Genomic DNA, 26,250 nt, shown 5'->3' on the forward strand with positions numbered 1-26,250 from the left:
AATAAGGATTTTATAGTGGTTTTCCCAACGATTTAGGGAGTATTATGAAGTTTTACTAAATTAATTGATAAAAAATTATAAAAATTCCCATATACCATGAAAAAGAGCTTAAATACATTAATACAAATGTAGAATGTGGTTAGAAATTTTAAAACAACACTAATGATTATAGGCTTTAGTATATAAATTACTTACCAAAAACTCAATATTTTCGTAGGGGTTAGTTAGCACATAGATTTTGAGAAAATTTCAAAAAATACGACAATATTGTTTTAATGCATAGTTGCATCCTGCACTAACATATGATGATGTTCAAAGAGGTTTGGTGCCTTAGTTGTCTCTATTTTTCAAGAAAATAGTGATTTTATAATGGTTATTCCATCGATTTAGGGAGTATTATGAAGTTTTACTAAATTAATTGATAAAAAATTATAACGATGCTCATTTACCATAAAAATAATTTAAAATACATTAATACAAATGTAGATAATGGTTAGAAATTTTAAAACAACAATAAAGATTATAGGCTTCAGTATATAAAGTATTTAGCAAAAACTCAATATTTTCGTAGTGGGGTTAACACATAGATTTTGAGAAAATTTCAAAAAATACGATAATATTCTTTTAATGCATAGTTGCATCTTTCACTAACATATGATGATGTTCAAAGAAGTTTGGACTAGCCACTAGCCAAATCTTCTACCCCAAATTGGTAAAAAAGGTGGATACAGAACTCAATAGGTGATTAGGCTTATATATGCATACCAATTAACAGGTGGAAAGACATCAAACAGTTCTCAGTATAAGTGTTTACATGAAGAGTTATATTGTCCGTAAAGATTTTGATAGCAGATCAGACAATTAAGATCAATCCCTTTAACAATATCAACACCAATCATTTCGAGTATTCATTTGTTCAGAATCTGAAAGAAAAGACATCTGGTAGAGTTAATCTCTTTGTCAATATATATACATAATTCCAAAACTATTTGATTTTCAATTTAAGAAAGCCAAGAAGAAGAATACGGTGCACAAAACGTTGGACCATCCACATCTTAGCACTTTTACATGCATCCTACGATCCCAATAATGTGGACTGGTCTCACCAACTCTCCATTAATAATAGATGTCAAGTTAATATATGGGGAATTTTATAGTTTGTAATGATTTTTTGAGACCAGATCAGACAAAGAAGATCAGAGAGGAAGATGATCAAGCTCTTTACCAACGTCAACACCAATTATTTCAAGTATTCCTTTGTTCAGAATCTGAAAGAAAAGATATCTGTTAGAGTTGATCTCTTTGTCAATTTATATGCATAAGTACTTCCAAAACTATTTGAATTCACCAGCTCATACAATGAAGGTTCCAATGAGACCAATCATACAAGCTCTCGTGTTCCATATCTCAGCCGTGTATGCGAATACCAGAAACGCTGCTTCAAACTTGGGTTCACATTTGTCACTATAATCTTTCCAACAAAATAAAAATACAGAAAACGAGGAATGTGGGAAAAAAGAAGATACATGAGAGTCCTTTATCTGTCTAGAGTTTTTGAAATAATGAAAGCAAATTATTTCGCTAAATTATGATACTTTGTTTATTTCGCTAAATTTTTATCATCTAAAATAAAAACCGAATTAAAAACTGGCGGTATCCAAAACTGCGAGACAGAAAACCAAAAGAGGAAACATAGTTCTAAAAGATGGAGAGACCAACCAAACCTGATGTATGCGATACATTAACACACAAGAAAACCATTACACATAAACAAAGCCTTATAAAACATCAAGAATAATTGAAACGCTAATCTGATTTTTTTCAGTCTAATTTGATGCTCTCCTTTTTTTGTTAAAACGAGTAAATTATAGTCTAGTTTAAAATGATAATGAAAATAAGTATATAATAGCTAGACAGCTGGTTGCAGTATGTATTATAAATCCTCTCTTTCTAACGAACACGTTGAACCATCAACATCTTACACTTTATTTATTCATCTCACTACCCAATAATGTCTGCTCGTCTCACCAAATCTCCATTTCTCTGATTAATTAACAGTTGATGTGAGATGTCTTTATTTTTTATTTATTTTATCTTGTTTTCCTTTAATGTGTGCATTCGTCTGATCCCAAACTAATGTTTACAGGTCTCACCAACTCTCTATAACTCCAACAAATTAATAATACATGTGAAATGTGCTATTGAATTATTATACTTTCTTACCGTTTCTCCTATAATGGATGATGCTTCACAAAATCTTCGAACACCCGCAAATTTCATGAAGGACGATGATGTGAGCCAAGAATGTAAGAATCTGATCTCTTCTTTACCTTCAGAGAAAGATTTCACGGGAAGAAAACTCTACAGCTACCAAGGATCTTGGTACTATCCCAACACACTCCAAGCAATCCTAAACTTCCAAACACATTTCCAAGCGCGAGACAGCGATATCATCCTAGCTTCTTTACCCAAATCAGGAACCACCTGGCTCAAGGCTCTTGCATTCGCCGTCGTCCATAGAAACAAGTATGCTCCTAATCTTGAATCCCATCCTCTCCTCTCCGACAATCCTCACAACCTCGTCCGGTTTCTTGAACTTGATTTATATGTCAAGAATCAATGTCCTGGCCTAGAAGAGCTTCCTTCGCCTCGGATTTTTGCAACCCACATGCCTTTTCAAACCCTTCATGAATCTCTAAGAGATTCTCCTTGCAAGGTTGTTTACGTGTGCAGGGACATAAAAGATGTGTTGGTCTCTCGTTGGCATTTCAGGAGCAAGCTTGTTAGTAACTACTCGCTTGAAGATATAGTTGAGGAGTATATTAAAGGGGTTTGCTTCTTCGGGCCGTTTCAGGAACAAGTATTAAGTTATTGGAAAGAGAGCTTGGTGAATTCGAATCATGTTCTCTTCATGAGGTATGAAGAAATGATAGAGAAGCCTGAGGCTCAAGTTATAAGAGTCGCTGATTTCTTAGGTTGTCCGTTCACTGAAGAAGAAAAGCAAAGTGGAATAGTAGAGAATATCTTGGAGCTGTGTAGTTTTGGTAACTTGAGTAACTTGGAGGCTAACAAGACTGGGACATCTACTTGTGGAATTCCTCACCATGGGTTTTTTGGTAAAGGAGGAGTTGGTGGCTGGAATAATCATCTCACTGATGATATGGCAAGAAAACTCGATGAGATGGTTGAAAAGAAACTAGAAGGTTCAGGGTTGAAGTTTGAGTGATCCAAGTTCATAATAATTTTTATATGTTTGATATTCAATAAGAAAATCGTGTTATGATATATAAAGATTATATGAAAGCTAAGCTCAGTTATCGTTTGCATATCTTTTGGTGTGTTGTTTTAAAAATGTATATATTGGAAAATATGTGTGTTTTCTTTTGTTTTTCTTTGTCATGTACACAATACACCTAAACCGGCTAAAGATGGAGAACTTCTATATGGAGTAGCCACTAGCCAAATCTTTGTAACCCAAAAGTGGTCAAAAAGGTGAAGGAAGTTATGTTGTGGATACAGAACTCAAAAGGTGATTATGCTTATACGTACCAGTTAAAAGATGAGAAGAAATCTTTGTAAGATAACTGAAGGCTCTTATCAGAATAAAGTAGTTTTTTTTTTCTTGAAACTCTGATATAATTAAATAGTTGTCAGCATGAGTTTTTTATACTGAGAGTTCTATAGTTCGTAAGCAGGCTCTTTGTTTCTTGGATTTCATAAGAAAAAAAAAGTTTGTAAAGATTTTTGAAACCAAATTGGACAAAGAAAGCCAGAGAGAAAGATGAAGAGCCCTTTCCAACATGAAAACCAACTATTTAAAGTATTTGTTTGTTCAGAATTTGAAAGAAAAGACACCTGTTAGAGTATTTTTTTATAAAACAAGAGAATGGTTTTTTTTTCTCACCCACAATACATAAATAAATTCATAGTTTATGATTTTTTGTTTCTTAGGCTAATTTTTTATCATCTAAATAAAAATCGGAACTAAAACCGACGGTTCCCAAAACTGCAAAGATACAAAACCAAAAGAGATTTTTTTTTTTAACAAAACAAAAGAGGAAACATATTCTAAAAGATGGAGAGACTAACTATAGGCAATTTCAATGTATTTTACTATTTTTCTTTTAAAACAAATGAGCTCTATAATAAAGAGCAAAATAGAGAAGAATATTAGTTTTCCAAAATAATCATCTCTAAATATATATAACAAATTATAGAAGAATGTTATTTTTTTTTTATAAATAAAAGAAATATAACAATATCTATTTTACAGGAAAAACAGAGTAGAGTTAAATACTATTAAACCTGGTGTATTATGAGCTACAATAACACACAATAAAACCAACAGAAAACTTCGAGAGTAATTGAAATTCTATCGACGAAACTCAAATTTGATCATTTTCAATCTAATTTGATCATTTTTTTCTTGAAAAAACGATTAAATTAGACTCTAGTTTAAAATAAATTTGAAAGGCTTATGAAAATTAGTATAACTAGCTAGACAGGTTATAGTATGTATTATGATCCTCTCTTTTTAAAGACCACTAGGGCTTAATAAAATATCAGTAAATTTTGATTTGATTCGTTTCATTATTCATGTTTATTCGAACAAATATTAGATATATATAACTCCATGAATCAAAGCAAAGATAATATGTAATATTCGTAAAAAAAAATCATAAATACTAATATATTTTTGAACTGATATCTATTCTGTTATATGCATGTACATACATATATTTAAATAATTTTATATATAAGTTATATGTATATATATAGATTTATTTTATTTAAGTTTTACACTATTTTTATTTACTAAATTTATTATATTAGTTATTAGAATTTTAAAAAGTGAATAATTTTATTTTTTATTAATACATTACTATTTTATATTATTTTGATTTTTATTTGTATGTTCAAATTAGATATCTAGTTTTAAAAAATTAAAATATTATATATCCGGAACATCAAATATCTGGATGCCAAGGATACCAAATATGTAGATGCCTAAAAATTAAATCGGATCAAATAATTGATTATCCGAGTGAAATAGATCTGTTCACAAATACTTTATCCGTCCACCCCTAAAGACCATGTTGAACCATCGACATCTTGCGCTTTATTTATTCACTAGGTGATAATCCGCACCATGTGCGGAATAAATTTATTAAAAAAAATTATATTTAGTGATTATAAACTCTACTACACATTTTGTTATACATCTTAATAATAGTTAACAAATGTATAAATACTGAATAAAAACCATTTATCCACATCTTGTGTGTGATGGACCTTGTATATACAAATTATTTTATGTATTATTATTTATTTTACATTTTTATATTGTATAATAACAAATAGGAAATATATAATTAATAATTGAGGAAAATTAATTATTAGCAATATAATTAAATTGGTAGACAAATCATTCTTGTTTATTTACTATCATTTTATGGTAAGTAAATATAAATATCACATTTATCTATTTTGTATATAATTAAATTAAATTGGTAGGCAAAAAATTGACATTACTTTTCTAAACAGCTAAAGGGATTTCATTGACTCATAAGATATACACTGACACATAGACACATTGAATGTTAGACGCTTCTCCAAGTAATCTTAACAATAACAAAAATATTTTAGATGTCGCATATTTATACATAATAAACGACATATACAATTTGTAACACATAAAAAATGACTCCATGAAATGTAATTGAACACGAGTTGTCTTACGGAACTCATATGTTCTTTAACACCAGTTTAAACTTAGACAAATACAGACAGATCTTTTGTTTATTATGACTAAGACAAATCCGAAGTGAGTTTCAGCTGTGTTGTTTATAATAAAGAACATGATGTTCAATACGAACTGAATAACCTTGAACGATTATATTTAGAAAAATATAGACAAAGTATTGTTTACCATGACCAAGACAAACCCGAGTGAGTTTCAGCTATGTAAAATCATAGTTGACAACCTAAGGTTCATTACTAACTGAATAATAATGAGAAATGACAAATTTGATATGGTTCACTACTCTAGGAATAACAACCTGATGGATGTTTCTTAACGATGCATCTTAAATAGCAAACTGAAACATATTTTAAAAAGATACATTTCAAATTTTGACGAATAACTCATCAATCGAGCAGACAAAAATAACTCATCAATAATATGTGTATAGTTAGAAAGGATTACACATCTTGTTTCTTGTGATTTTGAATAATAGTTCTGGCAGATTTAGGTTCATTACTAACTGAATAACAATGAAAATGACAAATATACCACGTTCAAAATAACAATTTGATAATTGATAGTAAGATCAGTCACTTTACCATTAAGAACCTAAGCTATGTTACTACTTACTGTTGCATAGTCTATATGGATGGTTCATGGAGTAAATTACAGTATTCAATTCTGAAAGATGAAGGGAAGACTTATTTACATCAATTTTTTCCATGCAGATTACGTTAAGATATGAAACATGAAGAAGTAACACACAGACTTAACTTCCCTTATATATTATAAGAGAGAATCCGATATGGTGGTTTCTGTCGCTATTCTTCTGGCCATCTATTTTCCAGTAGAGCTTTATTCTACATGTTTCTGTCGCTATTCTTCTGACCATCTATTTGTCAATAATATCATGCATAGCCATTCCAAAAATTAAGACTTTCCAATCATGCATGGCTATCTCTCGATCTCTTAGATGTGCTATGCCAGCTGGCAAAGGGAGGTCATACTGTTCTAGTTAGTTCGCTGCTCCATTATCCACTCACACGATGTCCTAAAACCCCGCCTCTTGGAATGGCACACATCAAAGTAGTTCGCCATGAGTGTCTGATGATGTATTCTCTTAACTTTCAATATTTTTTCGGCTAAGTATGTTCTTCCTATTGTTGCAGACTGTTAATCTCATGCAATGCGAAGTGCTATATGTTATTCTTCCACTCTACACTTTATGAAGTATAGCCTCGTGAAATATCAAAGGAAGGAAACCAACCATGCATGTTTCAGTAGGAGAAGCTTCTTTCGATGTGCTATTTCATCGAGTTCAGCTTGCTTACATACTACTCGTGACAGCACATCGAAGGAGAACAACCATGCTGGTTTCGGTTGGAGAAGCTTATTTCGATTTTTTGTTTCATCAAGTTCATCTCGCTTATATACAGCTCGTGAAAGCTCGAAGGAAGGAGAATAACCATACCGGTTACAAAAAGCTCAACAAATATTCTTCAACTTAGTCAACCAATTCTTCTCACGTTTTTAATCAATGAAAATATTAAAGTTGGAGTTTTAATCGCAAGATAACAGTCATATACCAAAACTATTTTTATGTAGGGACACATGAGATGCAAACTTGGAAACATATTTTGCTAATTAGGCAATTTTAAGCATAATAAAATTGAAATGATTATGAGCATGACATGTGTCAATATAAGTGTGAACACATTTATTGACAATGTTTCTCTTTTAATATATAAGGGATCTCACTACCCAAATGATTCCTCCTCTCACCAACTCTCCATGTCTCTGATTAATTAATAGTGGATGTTAGGTGTGTTCGTTTTATGTGTCCATTTGTCTATCCGCAAATAATGTTTACTGGTCTCACCAACTCTCTGTGACTCCAAGTCTCCAGCAAATTAATAAAACATGTGAAATGTACTTTCAAATTATTTTTAGTATCATGTTACCGTTTTATATGATCGTTCCTCTTATCACCCCATGATTATACAAAGTCAAATTCTTCTTTACTTTCCTACCGTTTCTCCTATTATGGAAGCTTCACAAAATCTTCTTCAAACACCTGCAAATTTCATGAAGGTCGATAGTTTGAGCCAAGAATGTGAAAATCTGATCTCTTCTTTACCTTCAGAGAAAGATTTCATGGGAAAAAACCTCTATAGCTATCAAGGATCTTGGTACTATCCCAGCACACTCCAAGCAATCCTAAACTTCCAAAAACATTTCCGAGCACGAGACAGCGATATCATCCTAGCTTCTTTCCCCAAATCAGGAACCACCTGGCTCAAGGCTCTTGTATTTGCCGTCGTCCATAGAAACAAGTACGCTCCTAATCTTGTATCCCATCCCCTCCTCTCCGACAATCCCCACAACCTCGTTCGGTTTATTGAACTTGATTTATATGTTAAGAACCAACGTCCTGACCTAGAAGAGCTTCCTTCCCCTAGGCTTTTTGCAACCCACATGCCGTTTCAAACGCTTCATGATTCTCTAAGAGATTCTCCATGCAAAGTCGTTTACATGTGCAGGAACATAAAAGATGTGTTGGTCTCTCGTTGGCATTTCAGGAGCAATGTTGTTAGAAAAGAGTTATACAGTAACTATTCACTTGAAGATATGGTTGACGATTTTATCAAAGGGGTTTACTCGTTGGGACCGTTTGATGATCAAGTCTTACGTTATTGGAAAGAGAGCTTGGTGAACTCGAATCCGGTACTCTTCATGAGGTATGAAGAAATGATAGAGAAGCCTGAGGTTCAAGTTATGAGGCTCGCAGATTTCTTGGGTTGTTCGTTTACTGAAGAAGAAAAGCAAAGTGGAACGGTGGAGAAGATCTTGGAACTGTGTAGTTTTGGTAACTTGAGTAACTTGGAGACCAACAAGACTGGGACATCTGTTTGCGGAGTTGCTCCCCATGCGTTTTTTCGTAGAGGAGGAGTTGGTGACTGGAAGAATCATCTCACTCATGAAATGGCAAGAAAACTCGATGAGATGGTTGAGAAGAAATTAGGAGGTTCAGGGTTGAAGTTTGAATGATCCAAGTTCGCTTGATGTTTGATATTCAATAAAAGAAATATTTTATTATAAAAAGATTGTATGAAAGCTAAGGTAGCTTATTAACAGTTTGTGGTTATCTTTTGGTGTGTTGTTTTTTCTTAAAGATAATGGAGAAGATGTGCATTTTGTTGTGTTGTCTCTTAGTCGAATCTTGTACGCCAAAGTGGTCAAGAGGATTGGGACTTTGGAGAATTTCTTTGAACTAGGAGTCATTAGCCTCGAGCTCATATGACTTTTTCTTGGCAAACTATGTTTAAGCTCTTTAAGATATTCTGGCCCATTATGGTGGCCCAATAGGCTAACGGTCACTCTAAACGATGTCGTCTTCCATTCCATGCATAGGTAGTGGAGAGAAAAAGAGTTTTGCTTTAGTACTTGAAGCTTTTAGGCCCCAATGTGCTAATGCTCGATCTCCAAGATGGTTTGGTGAGACTGAGATTAAAGCCTCAAGGAGGAAAACATAACTATGGCAATGAGGTTGAAAGATTGATTTGAATAAAATGAAAAAGAACAATAGAAGTTGTAAACTATAACTAGAGAAAGCAAGAGTTTGTTGAAACTACTAGAGAATTAAGTATTACAACACATGATACCAAAAGTTTTGATCTTCTTTTGTCTTTTGGAGCAGTTCACTTAAGTCGACATGTCTGGGAACTGCCATGGGTTGAATGGGATTGACTTAGGGTCGGTGTTATCTTCAGATTTATCAGCAGCTTCCCGGTGTTCCAAGTACTTTCCGTTGAACTGGTAAACTTCGAGATCGCCCCATGGTGTTGGAGTGACTTCTTCAGTAATATCAAACCACTTGGGGGTAAAGCTTTGGCCTTTCTCTTCGCGGGTTCTCTTTTCAGCTCTCTGTCTCTCTTCCATGCTGTGTAACAAGACGAGAAGGATGAGCGTTAGCTTTACTTTAACTTCAGATCCTAAAGGACAAGTTTTTGTAACCATACCTGCTCTTCTCATAGCCGGATTTGGACATGTCGCCCATCTCTAGTGCGTATCTATCAGGGCGTAACCGTGAATCAGACGGCAAGAGCTTCTTTGGGGCAGTGTCGAAGCTATTGATCTTGTGAGCAAAGTGTGTGTATTGGTACTTGTCATCCTTTGGAGCATCAGCGAGTTTCCAGACCTATGAACACATAAGATAGCATTAGAAATGTCATCAAAGAGAATTAGAGTTAATGACAAAGAGAGAAGTCACCAACCTCCTTTAGTTCAGTACCCGGGAGAGGTTCACCTTCACCATCACACTGCTGATAACTCATGGACTCGTTCCATTTACCGGTCATGAGTATCTTGGGCTCCTCATTGGCGTTATAGACATATCCATCCACTTCATATCGACCAGATCTGTTCAGATCGTGAATGCACATGTCTTAAACTTACTACGGAAATATAAAAATACAGGAAGATGAGGTTGCATTGAAGGTTAACTGACCCGAACCAACCACATGGTTGGAAGTAAAGCACGACTTTGTCACCAGTGGTCATGTTGGTCATGATCATTTCCCCAGGAGAATCAACCCAAGTTCGTCCAAAGATAAGGTTGTGAACTTTGGTTAGAGGAGGTACCAAGTCAAGAACCACTCCATCTCTTTTAAGTGTCACACGTGTCCTGCACCAAAGAATCATCACATTTAAGGTCCAGGATAAAGAATGTTAATTCAGCAGCCCATGCTGTGGTTTTGTTTTGAAGAGTTACCTTCCTACTGGGTAAACGTCAATGGAATTGCCGAGAAACTTTGTTTTCAGTTTCGAAGTACAATCATAAGTGAAATGCTCGTTTTCAGCATGGCCTGCACTCATCGGCGGGTGATGGCTGACCTGAGAAACAAGACTATTGGTGTCAACAATCTGGAAGCTAAAGCGCTAATGTGAGTTCTAAAAAGAAATGGCTGTGACCTGTTCGGATATGAAGTTGACACCATTGTAATTAGCCATCTCATAAGTCTCACCAAGGATTGGATTAAACGGCTTCCAGGTACGTTGGAAAGCAAAGTACACAGATATAGCCCATGAAGCTGTTAAAGGTTACACTATTCAGCCACACATGGACACATAAACTCCAAGAAGGAAGGGAAGAGAAGTGCTTACAAGCATACACCATGCGCATATAAGGATCCTCTGTTTCATCTGCCATGTCTAGTAGATGCGAGTACTCCATCAACTGTCAGAAACAAAGCACATATCATCATCAAACAGAACAAAACATGAGATGTTGTTGTAATGAACACAAACCTCAGCCATTTTCTGGAGCATTGTCATTGGTTCAAAGATAATAACGGGAAGGGTCACCATCGATGTGACATCAGACCCTATGTACTTCTGCATCATCTTCCAATAACCATCTCTATCCTCTTGCTTCCATCTTCCTCTGTTAGCTTCCTCAGCTGCATCCTCTGTACTTCCCTCAGGGTTAATAACTTCAAGTCCCTCATAGCCAACCAAACTGAGAAACCAAAATCAAAACGCTTATTCCGACAAAGATTCAAACTTTAAGCAAACCCAATATGTGAATTGAGCCTCTCATCTAAAAATCAATTCCATTACAAAAATAAAGTTATCGACTTTATACGAAGATCTGAAACAGAGGATACACCAAATCACAACGTTTGTATATAAAAGGGGGATCTCAAAAGCCTTACCCGTTAACTGATTTGGTCATGGCCGATCCCAAACTTGAGATCGAGGAAGCGAGAGAAGCGAAGAAACCGCTCCCTCCGCCGCCGCCGCCGTTTTTGGGATCGTTAGGAGCCATCTCTCCGCCGCGGACCACGAGCTCCGGCGATGAACAAATCGAGAGAGAGAGAGAGAGAGGCGTTGGTGGGAATCTAAAGGGTGTGTGTGTTTATTAAGGAAAAGAGATTCGTCAATAATGGAAGAACAGCGATGGAGACGATGCAGAGGATTTTTTTTGGGATCGTGTGCTGGACCTGCGTTGGCACTTTCTCAATTTTTAACATGATCAAACCGGCTCCGAATCGAAATTAACGTCAAATATAAACCGAACCGGTTCGATTAAAGCCGTCTTTTCGTTGGTTAAGCATAAACGGAGCATATATTTCTATAAACCGGAAATCAAACCGGAAGGTGTTTAAGGGGTAATCGTCATTGATGGCGACACCTACATGCATGCTTCTTCAAATTGAAACACTCTCTATGGTCTCTGCTCGTATATATACATGTTTTTGTATATGTTCCATTGGACTTTTCACAAATCAAAGTCATCACCATCGCATATTAAGCATATAGTTATGTTTATCAAATTATTATCATCATGATCAGCGGAAAGGACCTTTTAGTTTACATAGTATCATGCAGGTTTTGAAATCTTAAGGGTTCAAATGACTTTACCAACTTACGTTTCATATAGTTTTGGCTTTGTGTTAGGTTTTATTTTCTTTTCGGTTATACCGAAACGTAAATTTTGTTTAGTTCCTAACTTCATATAGATGTAATACGATTCAAAAACGTTTTCGGTATGATATCTACCATTGATGTATGGATCAATAATTTTAAATCAAGCTAAAGTTATCCATTTTCCGATAACAATCATCAAGCAAGCACTAAATCTATATTTGTCTACATGTTACATGTATATGTTTGTTTGGACTTTGTATATCATTTACAGAAGTTGGTGAAATAAATCAAAGCAGGGAAAACACACAACAACAATGATAATGGTAATATTTTAGCAAAAAAAAACAATGATAATGGTAGCAACAATAGATATACACATGCATACCTTCAATACATTCCACGAATCCATTTGTAATAGACGGATTCAAGAGTTTGATGTTTCAAGGACTTTGTTCCTTTTCATACAAAGAAACATATGATGATCATTGAGCGATTATGTTGTCTTCTTCTCCCCGGCGCTTTGGCCTAACCGGAGCTCAAGATCCAATCCTTCAATCTCACCATGATGACTCGAACTCGAACCATCTATGCCAACCTCCGTGACTTTTTCATCATCATTAGTAGTATCAATCTTGCTTTCTTGAACCCAAAACCCTAATTTCTTACCAGGACTTATATCTTTTTCCACATCTTGATTTTGATCATCATCTTCACATGTAAAGGCGTCTTGTTGTTGTTGTTTTTCATTAAGGTCTAGAGAGATACCTTCTGATGGATGATCACTCTCCGCTACAACATCATCCTTGTGATCTTCCATAAGCCTTTGTCTGAGATTAGCTCTGTCTCTTCTGTGGATGTTCATATGTCCTCCTAGTGCTTGAGCATTCGAGAAGCCCCTTACGCAGAAACTGCATAAGTAAGATCTTGACAGAGAGTTATCAACGCTTTGATGACTGTTTCTTGAAATGCGATCGGAATCATCATCCACGTTTTTAGGGTTTTTGATGTTTGCCATAGAATATGGGTGTCTTCCGTAGAATAAAGAAAAAATTGTGAAAATTTAGCATTGAGAGAAAGAAAGAACATACAAGAAGAGTGTATGTGTGATTTAACCAGGAAATGAATTCGTCAACTCAAATTATTCGTTTTTTTTTAATTGGTGGAACAATTAAGTAATCAGGGCTTCTAATCAAAATTTACCGTTCCAAGACGACAAAGCAAGAAAAGTGAAACCAACTAGTTTCTGTGTCATTACGTGAATAATTAATTATCAAATTGGGATAGAATAAAATAGAGACACTTCTGGGAAAACATTATCTCAACTAACACTCCGAAAAGAAAATGTTTTAATCTAACAATTTTTGGTATCTTATGACTAAGAATACTTAATTTGGTTTCTACAATTATTTTTCGTTAATACTTTTAGAAGAAATATTTATGCAAGCAAATACGTTTACTACTTTTTATTCAAGCAAATACGTTTACTACTTGTTAGTGTGGTTGTTAAAGAGTGTTTTTGTAGACATGTATATATACAATGTACATGTATTCTATAGGCTTTTCTCTTTCTCGCTGAAACAGTCCAAACGGCTTACAGCTTTCCCAGTATGATTTCATGTATGCTTGTTTCTAAGATGTGATCGACGTGATTAGTTGTATATGGTCGCTAAAGTAAAATGTACAATGCATAGTCAAAATATATATATTACTCAACGTTAACCACTTGTATCATTTCAAGACCACCGGCCTTCAAATATAGCAAAACGACACAAAATTTTACTGCTTACATGTTTTTGATCATTTCAAATTTTTAATGTAGCGAAAGCTTGATTATTGTTGTTTTGTTTTGTTTTGTTTACTCTCTATTAGTTTTGTAATAAATTACAGATACACAGTTGACAAAACAAATGGTCCAACCAAGCAGTTTGGCCTTTTCTTCTTGTCATTGAACAATTAGTAGTTTATACGTTTATACACAACACTAGCGTTGTTTTGTTATATATAAGCATTATTTTAACATGTGCTTTTCCTGAAATAAACAACAATTATCCCAGCAGTATTGGACATCTATATTTGAAGAGTGAAATTAATAAACAGATAGTACTAAAATCCTTCTATTACAAAAGCTACAGTAAAACAAAACAAACAAAAGCTACAGTTTGAGAGAGAAAAAAATACAAGGATTTTACTACAGAAGCACATAATTTTTAGATGAAATACGTTCATTAATTTAGTACTAACGTTTTTATCTCATCCTCCGTTGAATAAATTTTATAATAGAATATTATGGTTAACCTTTTCACAAGAACAGTATATAGTGTTTTGATGGGTATTGATCGTAAATTTTATGTTCTTTTTGTAATGAGTCACCTCGCTAAAAAATAATAAACAGATAGTTTAATCAAATACATAGTCGAACCAAAATGCCAAATCACAACTCCAAATACATATATTTGTTAAAGGAAGTGAATGGCCCCTCGCCTTGAGCAATAGATAAATCTATGCCGTGATTATATAGGTTCACTACTTGTAATTGCATACACTTATAGTTATAGATGAACCTAAATATATTGGTTAAAAGAGTTACAGGTTGATGCATAAATATATAAACTTCATCTCACTATTTCAAAGAGGGACAAGAGTCGTGTCATAGACTCAATTGATTAGACAACTCTACAGTTAATTGTAATCAACTAACCGTTGCCATCAAGCATTCGTGCATTGAGTCACTAATTGAAAATTTCCCACTTAAAAATTAGTTTTTTTTATTATGACACAAGTCACCCTTTTGTTTCAACTAGTACATCATGTGTTAGTTATAATTAAAGGAGTTTTTTTAGCTCAACTTTTATGTCATTCTGAGTTTTCCCGAGTAAGTTTATGATACATAAAAGCTGTATTTGTTGGGTTTAGCCATGATTAACTCTGGTATTTTAATTGAGATTCTTAACTTCGGCTAACAGACGGCTCTTAGCTTTTAACTAACTAAGAAAAACTAAAAACCGTCTTTTAAATAAAAGATATAAGAGACATTTCTTAACCGAAAAATATATAAAAAGTGTTAAATCATGAGTTAATAACCTCAAATAAGAGACTGGAGTTAATCCTGCTCTTAGTTTATATTTAGCATTTTAGTTTTTAAGGTCAAGGAGTTTCAAAAAAAAAAAGTGAGTTTCAATAAAAAAATAATAAAAAAAAGCTTTTGAGGTCAGATTTATTGGGAACACGCCATATACAACCCCAAAATCACATAACTGCTATAATACTTAGGATTGATCTAACGGTATTTCACAGGTTAACTACTAAACAAAGACGTGTAAGAAGCTTCAATTTTTTTTGATATTAGTGATCTAATTCCACAAGAAGAATTTCAGTTTACGAAAGCTGATCTTGTTTTGAATTATAAGAATCTATGTACAGCAATAGTTATGTAAGTACATTCATTGATACGTCATGTATATGCTACGGACAAAATCTATAGTGTTTACTTAAAATATTATGCTAGTTGTTGGTCGGCAATTAAATATTCGACTGTGAATATTTGTTCTATATGATTTTTTTTTTGAACATAAATATTTTTTTCTATATGATTAACATGGAGAAATAACTAGTGTCTCCACCATGTTAATGACTCTTGTCATCTCGTCTCGTGCATGAATCCGGGGTCATAAATAACTAGTGCCAGAAAAATAGTTGTGTTATTTTTGTTTGACATGAAGGTAAGTCATCTATTAGAAGAAACGAAAACAAAGATGAATGAAACTGAATCAAAGCAAAAAAAGCTTGAATCCAGTTGAATCAAAGCGGAAGAACCAAGATCAGATTGGCTCTGATACCATATTAGAGGAATTGAAGTTTAATGGTGAACAGAAACAAAGTTCTAGTGAGGAAGATGAACGAGAGAATCTGAAAATTATAATTGTTTCTGTTAATTGTAAATGACGATGTACAGGAAATTTATATACAAAAGTAAACCATCCGGTACAAACCGGTTCTAGCTAACAAAACCAATATACATACTCTAATGTCATATTAGCGTTCAATGTTCATGAGTAATATGTTGTTCTAATTACGAAAAATAAACTTATTTGTTAAAAGTTTTTTAGTTATATTCGTAAATTGTTATTAGACAAAAAGATTGGGAGTGTAAGTGTGTAACATGTACGTAGTAGTATATAATAATGCATCCATATGCACGTACGTACACATTGAATTTACATATACTTACGGATAAACATGGATACTACCAAGACGTCTTGTCTATCTGACTATATGGAGTATTCGTCTTCAATATCTAGTAGCGATGTTAAGAAGAAAAAAGAAACAACCTCTCATTAACCGTGTAACCGTGTACGTATTGTAAGGAAGAGGTAATCCGCATCCTGAGGTCTAAAAGCTATACTAACACACACAAATATATGCGTACGCATATTTTTGCGTGTACTTAAACCTTAAACCCCAGGATGCAGATTACCCGGTCCTCACCAATACTCGTCATCTGTAGATGCTCCTTGGCTTCTTATCTTGTAAGATCTCGTTTAGTTTAGGAGTTTTATGGTTTGTGGTTTGTTCTTGTTGTTTTTGTAGTAGTTATTGATAAGTTACTAGGAAGATGTGAGAATTTATAGGCCTCGTGAGGCTAAATAGTAACGAGAAGATGCTTATTCGAAAGGTTTAATGCTATGAGAACATATGCTCTAATGGAAAACAAAATCGTTTTGTTCAAGTTTTATTGTGCATTTGTATGTCTTAGTCTTAGCTTTGTTTCACTAAAGGTTACTATGCCCATGGATCAATGTAGATTCGGTACACTAAGCTTTATTTATAAAGAGTATATTTATATTTGATTGCTACGCGAGTTTCTAGATATACTCACAGTTATTTTGAGGCATGCTTTACATTGTGAAGGTGGTGTCCAATTTAGTTACGGAACGTAAACATGAAAGATTGTGTAATGCATTCCTGTGGACTGGTGCTTCAAAAAAACACTTGCATTAGTCTTTAGACTGGCAACTTTTTATGTGTATATAATGTATTTTTTTAAAAATCGTTTTTGATGTCGACCAATCTTACGAAACCACAAATTAGTAAAATACAACCACTTCATTCTCATAGAGTGTTTTCTGCGTAAGCACTATTCATATAAAGCGTGAGAGTAAAGGAGGGAGTGTGAGACATCATATCATTAGAGAAATATTTTTGGTTCTCTATCAGCCAATGATGGGAACTTAGTATTATGCGTTTTATAGACAGAAGATATTCGACTTCTTTTGACTACATTTTCTTGCTTATTTTCATTGTGCTTTGCATACCAAAGAGATCTTCCCTCGAATCATTATTTGAACCTATTCTCTTCACAATCATTGATTTATTAAGTTTATATATATAGAGAGCACCTTTTGGGGTTTAGGGTCAATTATTAGCTCCGAGATGTAGGATAGTGTATTGTTTGTTAATTTTTTTATATAACTCAGGTAATCCGATTCAATGGACTCCCTTCAACCACACTCGAGCTACTAGCATCGGGTCAGCTGGAGAACGGTCCAGAGATCCGACCAACCAAAGGAACAATATAAAACCCCTGTTTCCACACTGTAGTTTTGAAGGAAGTTTGAACTCAAAACGATCCTTGACTACCACTCGACCACGTCCATGTGGGCTATATTTTTTGTTAATGTTTCGCGCTATGTGCCCAACTTCCCTAGTAGTTCAATTTCATTATCAGCTTAATCAAAATTGCTTATCGTAGTTTTGTTTTTTTTTTTTTTTTTTGCTTATCGTAGTTTAGTCTGAGGTTTTGGGCCTCTAAGAGATTTTTAAGTTGTTGGGCGTAGAAATGATGATGGCCTTTTCTAAAAATATCCAGTTGTAAACTTGCTTACGTAATCAATAAGAACGAGTCAGAATGTAAAAATAACTTGATATGAAAGTATTGAATCCGTCAAAAGCTGAAGTCTTGTTGTTTGTATGTTGTCTGTGATTTGTGTTTATTTACGTGTCTTATTATTATATTTTGGTAAACTATTTATGTGTCTTATTTGTTAGAAGTTTCTATTAATTTAGTTGATTTTATTTTAAATGAAATTGTTTTGTAGTATCTAAACCTACAAAAATGCTATTACTTAGTTTCTAATTTTTATAAATTATTTGAGTATTTTAGTCAATTATTTGATTTCACAAATAATTTATTTTAAAAAAATTTATTAAAAGGCCGGATCTAATATTTTATTATGGGACTATAGAGAATGTTAGTGGCTGACCAAAAAAAAAAAAGAGAATGTTTAGTGTGTGGGTGTCAATTTCTGAAGCATATTAAAACGTCAGGAGAAAAGAAACCAGCTGCTCTGTGCAGTCTTTCAAACTTCTTTTTCTATATGAATTTACCCTCCAAATTGTCTATAGAAAATCCAGAGCAATACAACTGAATACTGATTAATACCGGTGATAAATAATTCGGTAATAGGAACCTACTGAACCGGAAGAGAATTTCAACTGAAGTAAGAAATTTTTTCTGACTGAAGCATTCTAGTAAGCATTACAATCTACATTATCTGGTGTTAAACAAACCAAACCAACAACCAGTTAGATCATTAAAATAAGCTTCTGTGATTCTCTTACACAAGCTTTACAATCAAGAAGAATTTAATAAAAATGGTAAAATCCAGCAGTACATATACTGCTTCTTCACTGATTTGCGTCGTGCCTACAAAACTTAATAGCCATCCATATATAGTACCACTTTGATCGCAAGGACCTAAACAAAATCAACACTGTTATATATAGTTTCAATGCAATTGTTCTGCGTCCATGTTTGGAGTTTCAGCCTCTGTTGGCTCACATTGCTTGTTTGACGCATTTTCAGATTCTTGTTCCACATCCATAGGCTTATCGTCTAAATGAATCCGAAGTTGATCAGCATCACAGGTGTCTAAACATGAGTCTCCATCCTGGTTGGTAGATTTAGGCTCAGAGAATTTGCTCTCTGGCGACGCATCAGTGACTTCCTTTAGACTTGGTTTAGTTACTTGAGATGGTTCTTCTGTAGGAGCTGGAACTCTGATTGGCTCGGATGAAGCTGGTTCACCTGATAGAGACGATGGAGGCAACGGAGGATTGCCTTGAGAGCTGCTTTCTGCGACATTGTGGCTGCTACTAGCAATGTCTGTAGTCATTTGACTTGATGGACGTGATTTACGTTTCTTTTACTTTCGCAGACTGTGGTGTCTTGGATCTCTGGGAACATGAGTTGGCGGCTCTGGTATCACAAACGGTGGAATGGTAGTAGAATCTTTACCGTATAAAACTCGTACTGATTGAGCTATAGCTGACACGGTTGGAGGCAAAGTGGGTGGTTCTGGTGACTTTGCAGCGGGAACAGTAACAGCATCCCGTAACCAATGAGGTAACTTGTTCTCTGAGGAGCTACTACATCCCCCCATCTGATTGTGGAGATTCAACACTCGGTTCGGATCAACGAGAGATGGGTTGGTTGATCTTCCCAAGAACAACACATTGTTGCTTGAATCAAGCATTGGAGGTAACTGCATATCTAGATAGTATATTTAGATAGAAGATATCTTTGAAGAAGCTGATCATTGGTTTATGATTAAGGAGATATATCTTCAGGAAAAATCAATAGATTTGGCAAGGAGAAAAAGATAGTATATTTAGATAGAAGATATCCTTTCGGATATTTAACCAATTTCAGTTCAGATTCAGTACTATTTTTTGAATCAGATTCAGTTCAGTTCTTCGGACCATCTCTAATAATTTTTCATTTTGAAGGAAAACTTAGAGAAAACTTTATTCAATTGAGCAACATTTTTTGGAAGAAAAAAAAGTTTATGAATAAACTATTCACATACTCATTTTAGTAATAAGATTTTTTATTATTAAATGAGTCCTTGAATTTTTTTATAATTTTATTTTATATCTAAAACAAAAGAAAAGACATTTATATATATGTGTCTATGTTAAGAGAATATTTTATGAACTTCAAAACCTTGAAGTTGAATTTAAATATTATGAGAATATTAATCTTGTTAGCAAGAAATTATTCTAAATTTCAATTTAATATATGAACTGAAATTAAAAGGACAATATCTGATTTACTTTCTGTTAGAGAATAAAACTATATTTAAGTCAAATTCATTTCTTATGTTACATCATTCTCATTATATGGCTATCTGATACCTATGTAATAATATGTTTAAGAAAATGTGTTTGTTTATTTATTTTTTGTAACTTAAATGTGCTTATTGATGATGTATTTTTAATTTGCTATTAATGAGATCATTTGTCAAAAAATAACACCATTTTAAAAACACCTAGAAGTAGTAAAATAACCACACATAAATAACCAAGTTCACAATCACATAATTATTTTTTTGGACAAAGCACATAAATTTTATTGAGAAAATAATAAATAAACATGGATATGTAAAATGAGTTTACACAACTACCATGCATTTCTTCTACCTTTCCGGATAGAAAGAGATTGAAAACTCGAAAACACATCAGACATGTCGACCTCAAGCAGAGCATCATTCATGACTTCTCTTAGGTTCTTGTCATTAGCAGCATCATGGAAACATCCACGCCTCTTCGAGTCCCTTATCAGCTTTGTCCAAATCGAATCACTCAACGCCAAAGTTGTCTCATTCCCAATCACCCATAAACAGTGCCTTGCACGAGTGAGTGCTACGTTGGCTCTTTGACGGTTACTGAGAAACCCTACTTTTCCGTTATCGTTACTTCTGACGGTGGATATGATAATGACATCTTCCTCTCCTCCTTGAAACCCATCAACCGACCGAACATTCAAAGTAAAAAGCTCATCACCAAATAGAGGAGTGTACTCATCTCCAACTCTCTCTTGGATTGCTCTTATTTGACCTTTATAAGGTGAAATAACCCCAACGCTCATCTTCGTCTTTGTCTCACATGACACTGTTTCAAATAATATGCAAATTACAAAAGAATATAAAACATAGCATCTCTGTACAAATGCGTTTTCATAATATATATATATATATATAAACATAGTATTTCTATACATAGTATCTCACCTAATACATGCAATGCATATTTTTTTGAAAAAAAACACACATACTATGTTATTCTTAATATATTTAATATGATATAGTAAAATACCTTTGAAAAGTTTGGATATGATATCAGAAATAACAGCAACTTCAACTATGTTCTTGGGACTATGTCCATCACCAAACTCCTCCTTCCCAAGTCCCACGTTGATAAACGAGAAAGAACCAAACATGCTTCCTTCAAGAAACCTCTTTTGATAGTTGCTTTCTTTGACATTCGCAGCATCAGAGATCTTCCCATCATAAAACTCTATGTTGGGGAAAACACTTATAGAGGGATGCATACGGTATTGAACGTCAAGCAAATGTTTGTTATGGCCAAGCAAAACCAATCTCTCAAACAGGCTTCTCCCAAATTTGGTCTTCTCACATATCTGCATGGGTAACACAAGACTATCAAACGCTATTTCAACATTTGCATTCTAAAAAAAACATAAAAAATATTTAAAAGTTTCACAGAAACTATATTTAAAATAACAAATATAAACAGTACAAAACAAAAGAGATACCTCGCTTTGCACCATTGCTGGTAGTTGAAGCTCATCTCCTATTAGAACAGCATGGTGCAGGCCTTGAAGTTGCAATGCAGCAGCTGATTCACATTCCTTAAGTTGAGCTGCCTCATCAACTACTAGCAGCTCTACGGATCCTGTCCTCTCCGCGGTCATCTCGGCAGCGCCAGAGGCAGTACAGAAGATGATGTGTGCATTTGTCAGGCAAAATTTCCTTATATCCTCATCTTCCAACAAGGCTTGAACCCCAAAACAGCTGGGAAGCAAACGTAGAGGCTGAAGGAAATCAACACCGACGATTTTGTTGAAGCTATCAAATAAAGAGCTGCCAATCTTAAAATCATCTTTAGAAGAATTCTCCTCCAAGAATTGTTTGACACCAAGAAGAGCATCGCAGCCTTCGACCATTTTCTTCACATGCTCAGACTTAGGCAGATGTGTGTACAAATCCACCATATTAGCCTTCAATTTTTCACTTAACCTTTCAAAAATCTTCTTTATATACTCTCCAAAACTTAAAAAAAAATTTTTTCCCTTTTTGCCTCTTTCCTTCGCCTGTTCTTCACGTTTCAAGAGACATTTCTTGTAAAGAGACTCCGGGTCTTCAAGAAACTCTATGAAAAGCTCCAAACTCTGTTTCCATCCAGTAAGTGGCGATAAAAGTTCCTTCAGTTTACTGATGCGATGGTCAAGAAACACATCAAGGAGATCTTCATTCTTGCTGTCTATCCCCATCCTGCCTCGGTTCCCGGCTAAGACAATATTCCCCAGACCGTAAGTAGAATGTTCAGATGAAGAAGATCCCTTAAACAACACCAAGAGCCTAGATGCAACTTCCGCCACAGCAGTGTTTGTAGGAGCGCACACAACTGTTTTGCAACCTAGGTTGAGAAGGGCGAAGAGAAGAGTAGCAACCGTCTTTGTTTTGCCAGTACCAGGTGGTCCCCATATTAGTTTCACACAAGTCTTGTCACGTAGATTCCTTGTCTCAAGGCAACTTGAAACTGCAGATTCCTGACTAGAGTTCAAGTTGGCTGAACGTATCATATCCAAAACATCTTTTCCCCAATCCCTAGAAGGAACAGAGTTCTCTGTTTCCTGAAAATAGAAGAATAACCACAATCATTCCCCATTAGCCGCATGTTTTGTCTTTAGAGCATGTATTGCATAGTTTCTTAATTTTGGGGCTTTCACAACAAACAAACAAAAATGTATTTAAATGAATGGGGATCTCAAAAGTTGAGATATTCAACTCAATCTCAACATTAAAAACCTATGCAATAAGCTTGTTCTTATAAAATTTAGTTGGCTCAAGAAAAATAGCATAAAATACATATTATACAAATATAACAAAAACAAAAATTTACAATAAAAAAAAAATTATAATCATATATGTTCTTTTTATTTACTTACATAGCCTCATGTTTTGTCTAGAGATTTAGAGAATATTCTATTGCATATTTCTTAATTTTGGGGTTTTCACAATAAACAAAAAAAAATATTTAAATGAATGGGGATCTCAAAAGTTGAGATATTCAACTCAAAGTATTAACATTAATAACCTATGCAATAAGCTTGTTCTTATAAAATACTATAGTTATAGGCTCAAGAAAAATAGCATAAAAATACATATTATACGAATATAACAAACACAAAAACATAGAATTAAAAAAAATAAATTATAATCATATATGTTCCTTAATATACTATAAGCTTGTTCTTATAAAATACTATAGTTCTAGGCTCAAGAATAAAAAGCAAAAAAAAATACATATTATACGAATATAACAAACACAACAATTTATGATAAAAATAATATTTTTATTAACTTACCGCAGTATTAGCCTGAAGGACACTGTTGATGAGACTCAAATTGCCACATCCGTGCAAAGCGTTCCAGATACGAGTGTTTGTGGTTAAAGTCATTAGATAGACACAAGAACTAAATGGAAATCCCTCATCGATGGATATGGATGTAGACGTAGACAAATGAACAGAGAAACCTAGTTCATCTTCAACAGAGAATACATATGCAAGAACCAGAGGGTCCAAGTCGTAGACGCGTCTTGGCCCTGATATATTCGTAAGAGCAATGAGATCACCACATTTCGGCTCGTACGTTGTTCTGCTTCCCTCTGCATTAAATTTCATCAGTGATACAAGGAAACTGTTTGATGTTTTACTCGGAAATTCTATTTTCGTTGGCTGGGCAGAGCTTATGCGAGAGACAGGAGATTTTGACAGAGATCCCAAGCTTGAGGACAACTCTGTCCGTGTTTCCTCTAGTAGATGAGGAACAAAGCACTTAAGGTACTCATCAACGGACCTAAACGTGTCTGGTATCGTCCTTATATTGGTTTTGAAGATGTCTTTGTTGAGAATATCTTCAATTGACCAAGAGAAGACTTTGTTAACCAGACTAGTCTTCTCTTCCCAATTCATGTTACTAGAAATTTCTGCAACCTAATAACAGAGAAAAATGTTAGTACTGTTCGTACTTAATTAATTAGTAGAACATAGCTACATAGCTTGTCTTACAAGGCAAAGCAAAACGAATGGTACCAAGAAAGCAACTCCACAGAAGCACGGATACAGAAGATGAAAAGCCAAACGAAGATGAAGAGGCAAGAATAATTTTTCTACTCAGTTTGATCTACTTATAAGGAGGATGAAGCCGAAAGGTCAAACATAATTGGGAAGTGATGTGTAGTTTCAACAATTTCCAAGAAATATCCTGTTTTTTTTTTAACAATTTCCAAAAAAAATGTCTTAATATTTCGATTTTTCTTTTATTTTTTTTAGTGATTACGAAGCGAGAATAGCACTTTGCATGCATAAATAATTTTTGGTTTTTTATGTTTTGGTTTACGATAAATTAATTCACAAAACGAAGAAGAAAGGTCGGGAACATGTAGAACAAAGCATTCATGGTGGACACAGGACACCATTTGCCTACTATCAATTTATCTAGGTTCCCCAAAAAAACAAGGGGTTTTTGCCAAAACTAACCCACAACTTGATTTTAATTCCAAACCTATACCCAAACTTGAATCAAATGTAAAACTAACCTAAAAGCCTAGTGAAATTACAGCTCAGCCCCTTGTGACCAAACAAAAAAACAGAAGCTATTTTTACGAATATAGCCCCAGTAAATCGTCTGAGTCGTCTGAGATGTTGGAAGTCGTCTGGACGACTGAAGTGTAAGTCGTCTGGACGACTGAAGTGTAAGTCGTCTGGACGACTGAAGTGTAAGTCGTCTGGACGACTGAAGTGTAAGTCGTCTGGTACCAGTTTATTTTAAAAATAATTTATAAATCTTGTAAAAAAATATTTTGATGCGTAAAAAATAAAAATCAAGTAATTATAAACAGTTTTAACTGATATAAATTAAGATATGATAAAATTGATTTGTTTTGAAGATATATGAGTGGAAGTAGTGAATCATGAAATACATTGGTTTAGGAGTTTGGCAAACATATGTTGTAGTATTGTATGTATTGTTAGGGTTAGATTTTGGAAAACTAAAATGTTTTTTTCAAAAATTAGTTTTCACCTATATGTGTTTATTTCTGTGTATAGTAAACACTTTTCAAGTTTGATTTGGTTTTATGAAGTGTTTAATTAGATAATTAAGTTTAGGGGTTATGTTTAGGGTGTGGACGACTTATATTTCAGTCGTCTGTTAAATAATTTACCCGGACGACGTATATTTCAGTCGTCCAGACGACTTACTTGTAAGTCGTCTGGAAAGTCTTCTATTTTAGTTTCCCGCTAAAAATATTTAATTTCCCGCTAAAAATATTAAACTCTTCTGGACGACTTACATGTAAGTCGTCTGTTTTAATTTCTTCACCAGACGACTGAAATGTAAGTCGTCCAGGAAGTCGTCTGAGTCAAAAATATTTAATCTAATTGAATTTTTGTCTCCCTATATAAAGAAAAATTTACACATTCTCTCTCCTCCTCTCAAATGGCTGCAACAAAAATGTAATGTTCATCATTCTAAAACTCTCCAACCTCTCTCTAATCTCTTTGACTTGAAAACACCAAACTTTATATGAATTTTTCAGTTTTGTCTCATGTATTTCTTACTAATCTATCTCTTTTGCAGATTTTTAATCAAATGGTACTCATCTTCCACTAATTTAGAGGTAGATCTATTAATTTTAGATATGTATTTTTGTGTGTTCTATAAATGTAGATTTATCTAATCTTCCACTCATTTTCTCTATTTTTAAGTCATTTGAACGTTTTTGAATATGCAGGTTTTTCAGATCTGGTTGATGTGCAGGTTTTTCAGATCTGGAAGACTTCTGGGACGACTTACCTGTTAGTCGTCTGGAAGTCGTCTGGAAGTCGTCTGGAAGTCTTCTGACAAAATCGTCTGGACTTCCAGGAAGTCGTCTGGACTTCCTGGAAGTCGTCTGGACTTCTAGGAAGTCGTCTGGACTTCCAGGAAGTC

At 34.2% G+C, this 26,250-nt stretch overlaps 5 protein-coding genes across 6 annotated transcripts; 2 read left to right on the plus strand and 3 right to left on the minus strand.

Moving 5' to 3' along the window:
- Nucleotides 1-1,867: 1,867 nt before the first annotated feature.
- On the plus strand, nt 1,868-4,546 carry LOC125586016 (cytosolic sulfotransferase 11-like). Its single transcript, XM_048755799.1, has one exon. The coding sequence runs from the start codon at nt 2,237-2,239 to the stop codon at nt 3,224-3,226; it is 990 nt and encodes a 329-aa protein (XP_048611756.1). The 5' UTR covers nt 1,868-2,236; the 3' UTR covers nt 3,227-4,546.
- A 2,385-nt stretch (nt 4,547-6,931) lies between these two features.
- On the plus strand, nt 6,932-9,156 carry LOC125586058 (cytosolic sulfotransferase 11-like). The gene has a single exon (XM_048755864.1). The coding sequence runs from the start codon at nt 7,736-7,738 to the stop codon at nt 8,789-8,791; it is 1,056 nt and encodes a 351-aa protein (XP_048611821.1). The 5' UTR covers nt 6,932-7,735; the 3' UTR covers nt 8,792-9,156.
- A 129-nt stretch (nt 9,157-9,285) lies between these two features.
- Nucleotides 9,286-11,774, minus strand: LOC125586039 (oxysterol-binding protein-related protein 3B-like). The gene is made up of 9 exons (XM_048755830.1): nt 11,458-11,774; nt 11,051-11,261; nt 10,907-10,979; nt 10,715-10,833; nt 10,515-10,636; nt 10,251-10,427; nt 10,018-10,162; nt 9,763-9,941; nt 9,286-9,683 (listed from the first exon to the last, which is right to left on the minus strand). Exons 1-9 carry the CDS (start codon nt 11,568-11,570, stop codon nt 9,446-9,448), a joined length of 1,377 nt encoding a protein of 458 aa, XP_048611787.1. The 5' UTR covers nt 11,571-11,774; the 3' UTR covers nt 9,286-9,445.
- Nucleotides 11,775-12,478: 704 nt separating this feature from the next.
- Nucleotides 12,479-15,791, minus strand: LOC125586084 (transcriptional regulator TAC1-like). The gene has a single exon (XM_048755902.1). The coding sequence runs from the start codon at nt 13,185-13,187 to the stop codon at nt 12,666-12,668; it is 522 nt and encodes a 173-aa protein (XP_048611859.1). The 5' UTR covers nt 13,188-15,791; the 3' UTR covers nt 12,479-12,665.
- Nucleotides 15,792-20,285: 4,494 nt separating this feature from the next.
- Nucleotides 20,286-24,734, minus strand: LOC106427890 (DNA replication ATP-dependent helicase/nuclease dna2-like). 2 transcript variants are annotated; one of them, XM_048755938.1, is made up of 5 exons: nt 24,327-24,734; nt 23,622-24,251; nt 21,786-22,886; nt 21,326-21,650; nt 20,286-21,121 (listed from the first exon to the last, which is right to left on the minus strand). In XM_048755938.1, exons 2-5 carry the CDS (start codon nt 24,228-24,230, stop codon nt 20,631-20,633), a joined length of 2,526 nt encoding a protein of 841 aa, XP_048611895.1. In that variant the 5' UTR covers nt 24,231-24,251; nt 24,327-24,734; the 3' UTR covers nt 20,286-20,630. The 2 variants fall into 2 exon arrangements, with proteins under 2 accessions (XP_048611895.1, XP_048611923.1); XM_048755966.1 differs by having other exon boundaries at nt 23,622-24,734.
- Between the last annotated feature and the right edge of the window lie 1,516 nt (nt 24,735-26,250).

The sequence above is a fragment of the Brassica napus genome, chromosome A1 (assembly GCF_020379485.1).
Source record: "Brassica napus cultivar Da-Ae chromosome A1, Da-Ae, whole genome shotgun sequence".
NCBI classification, from domain to species: Eukaryota; Viridiplantae; Streptophyta; class Magnoliopsida; order Brassicales; family Brassicaceae; genus Brassica; species Brassica napus.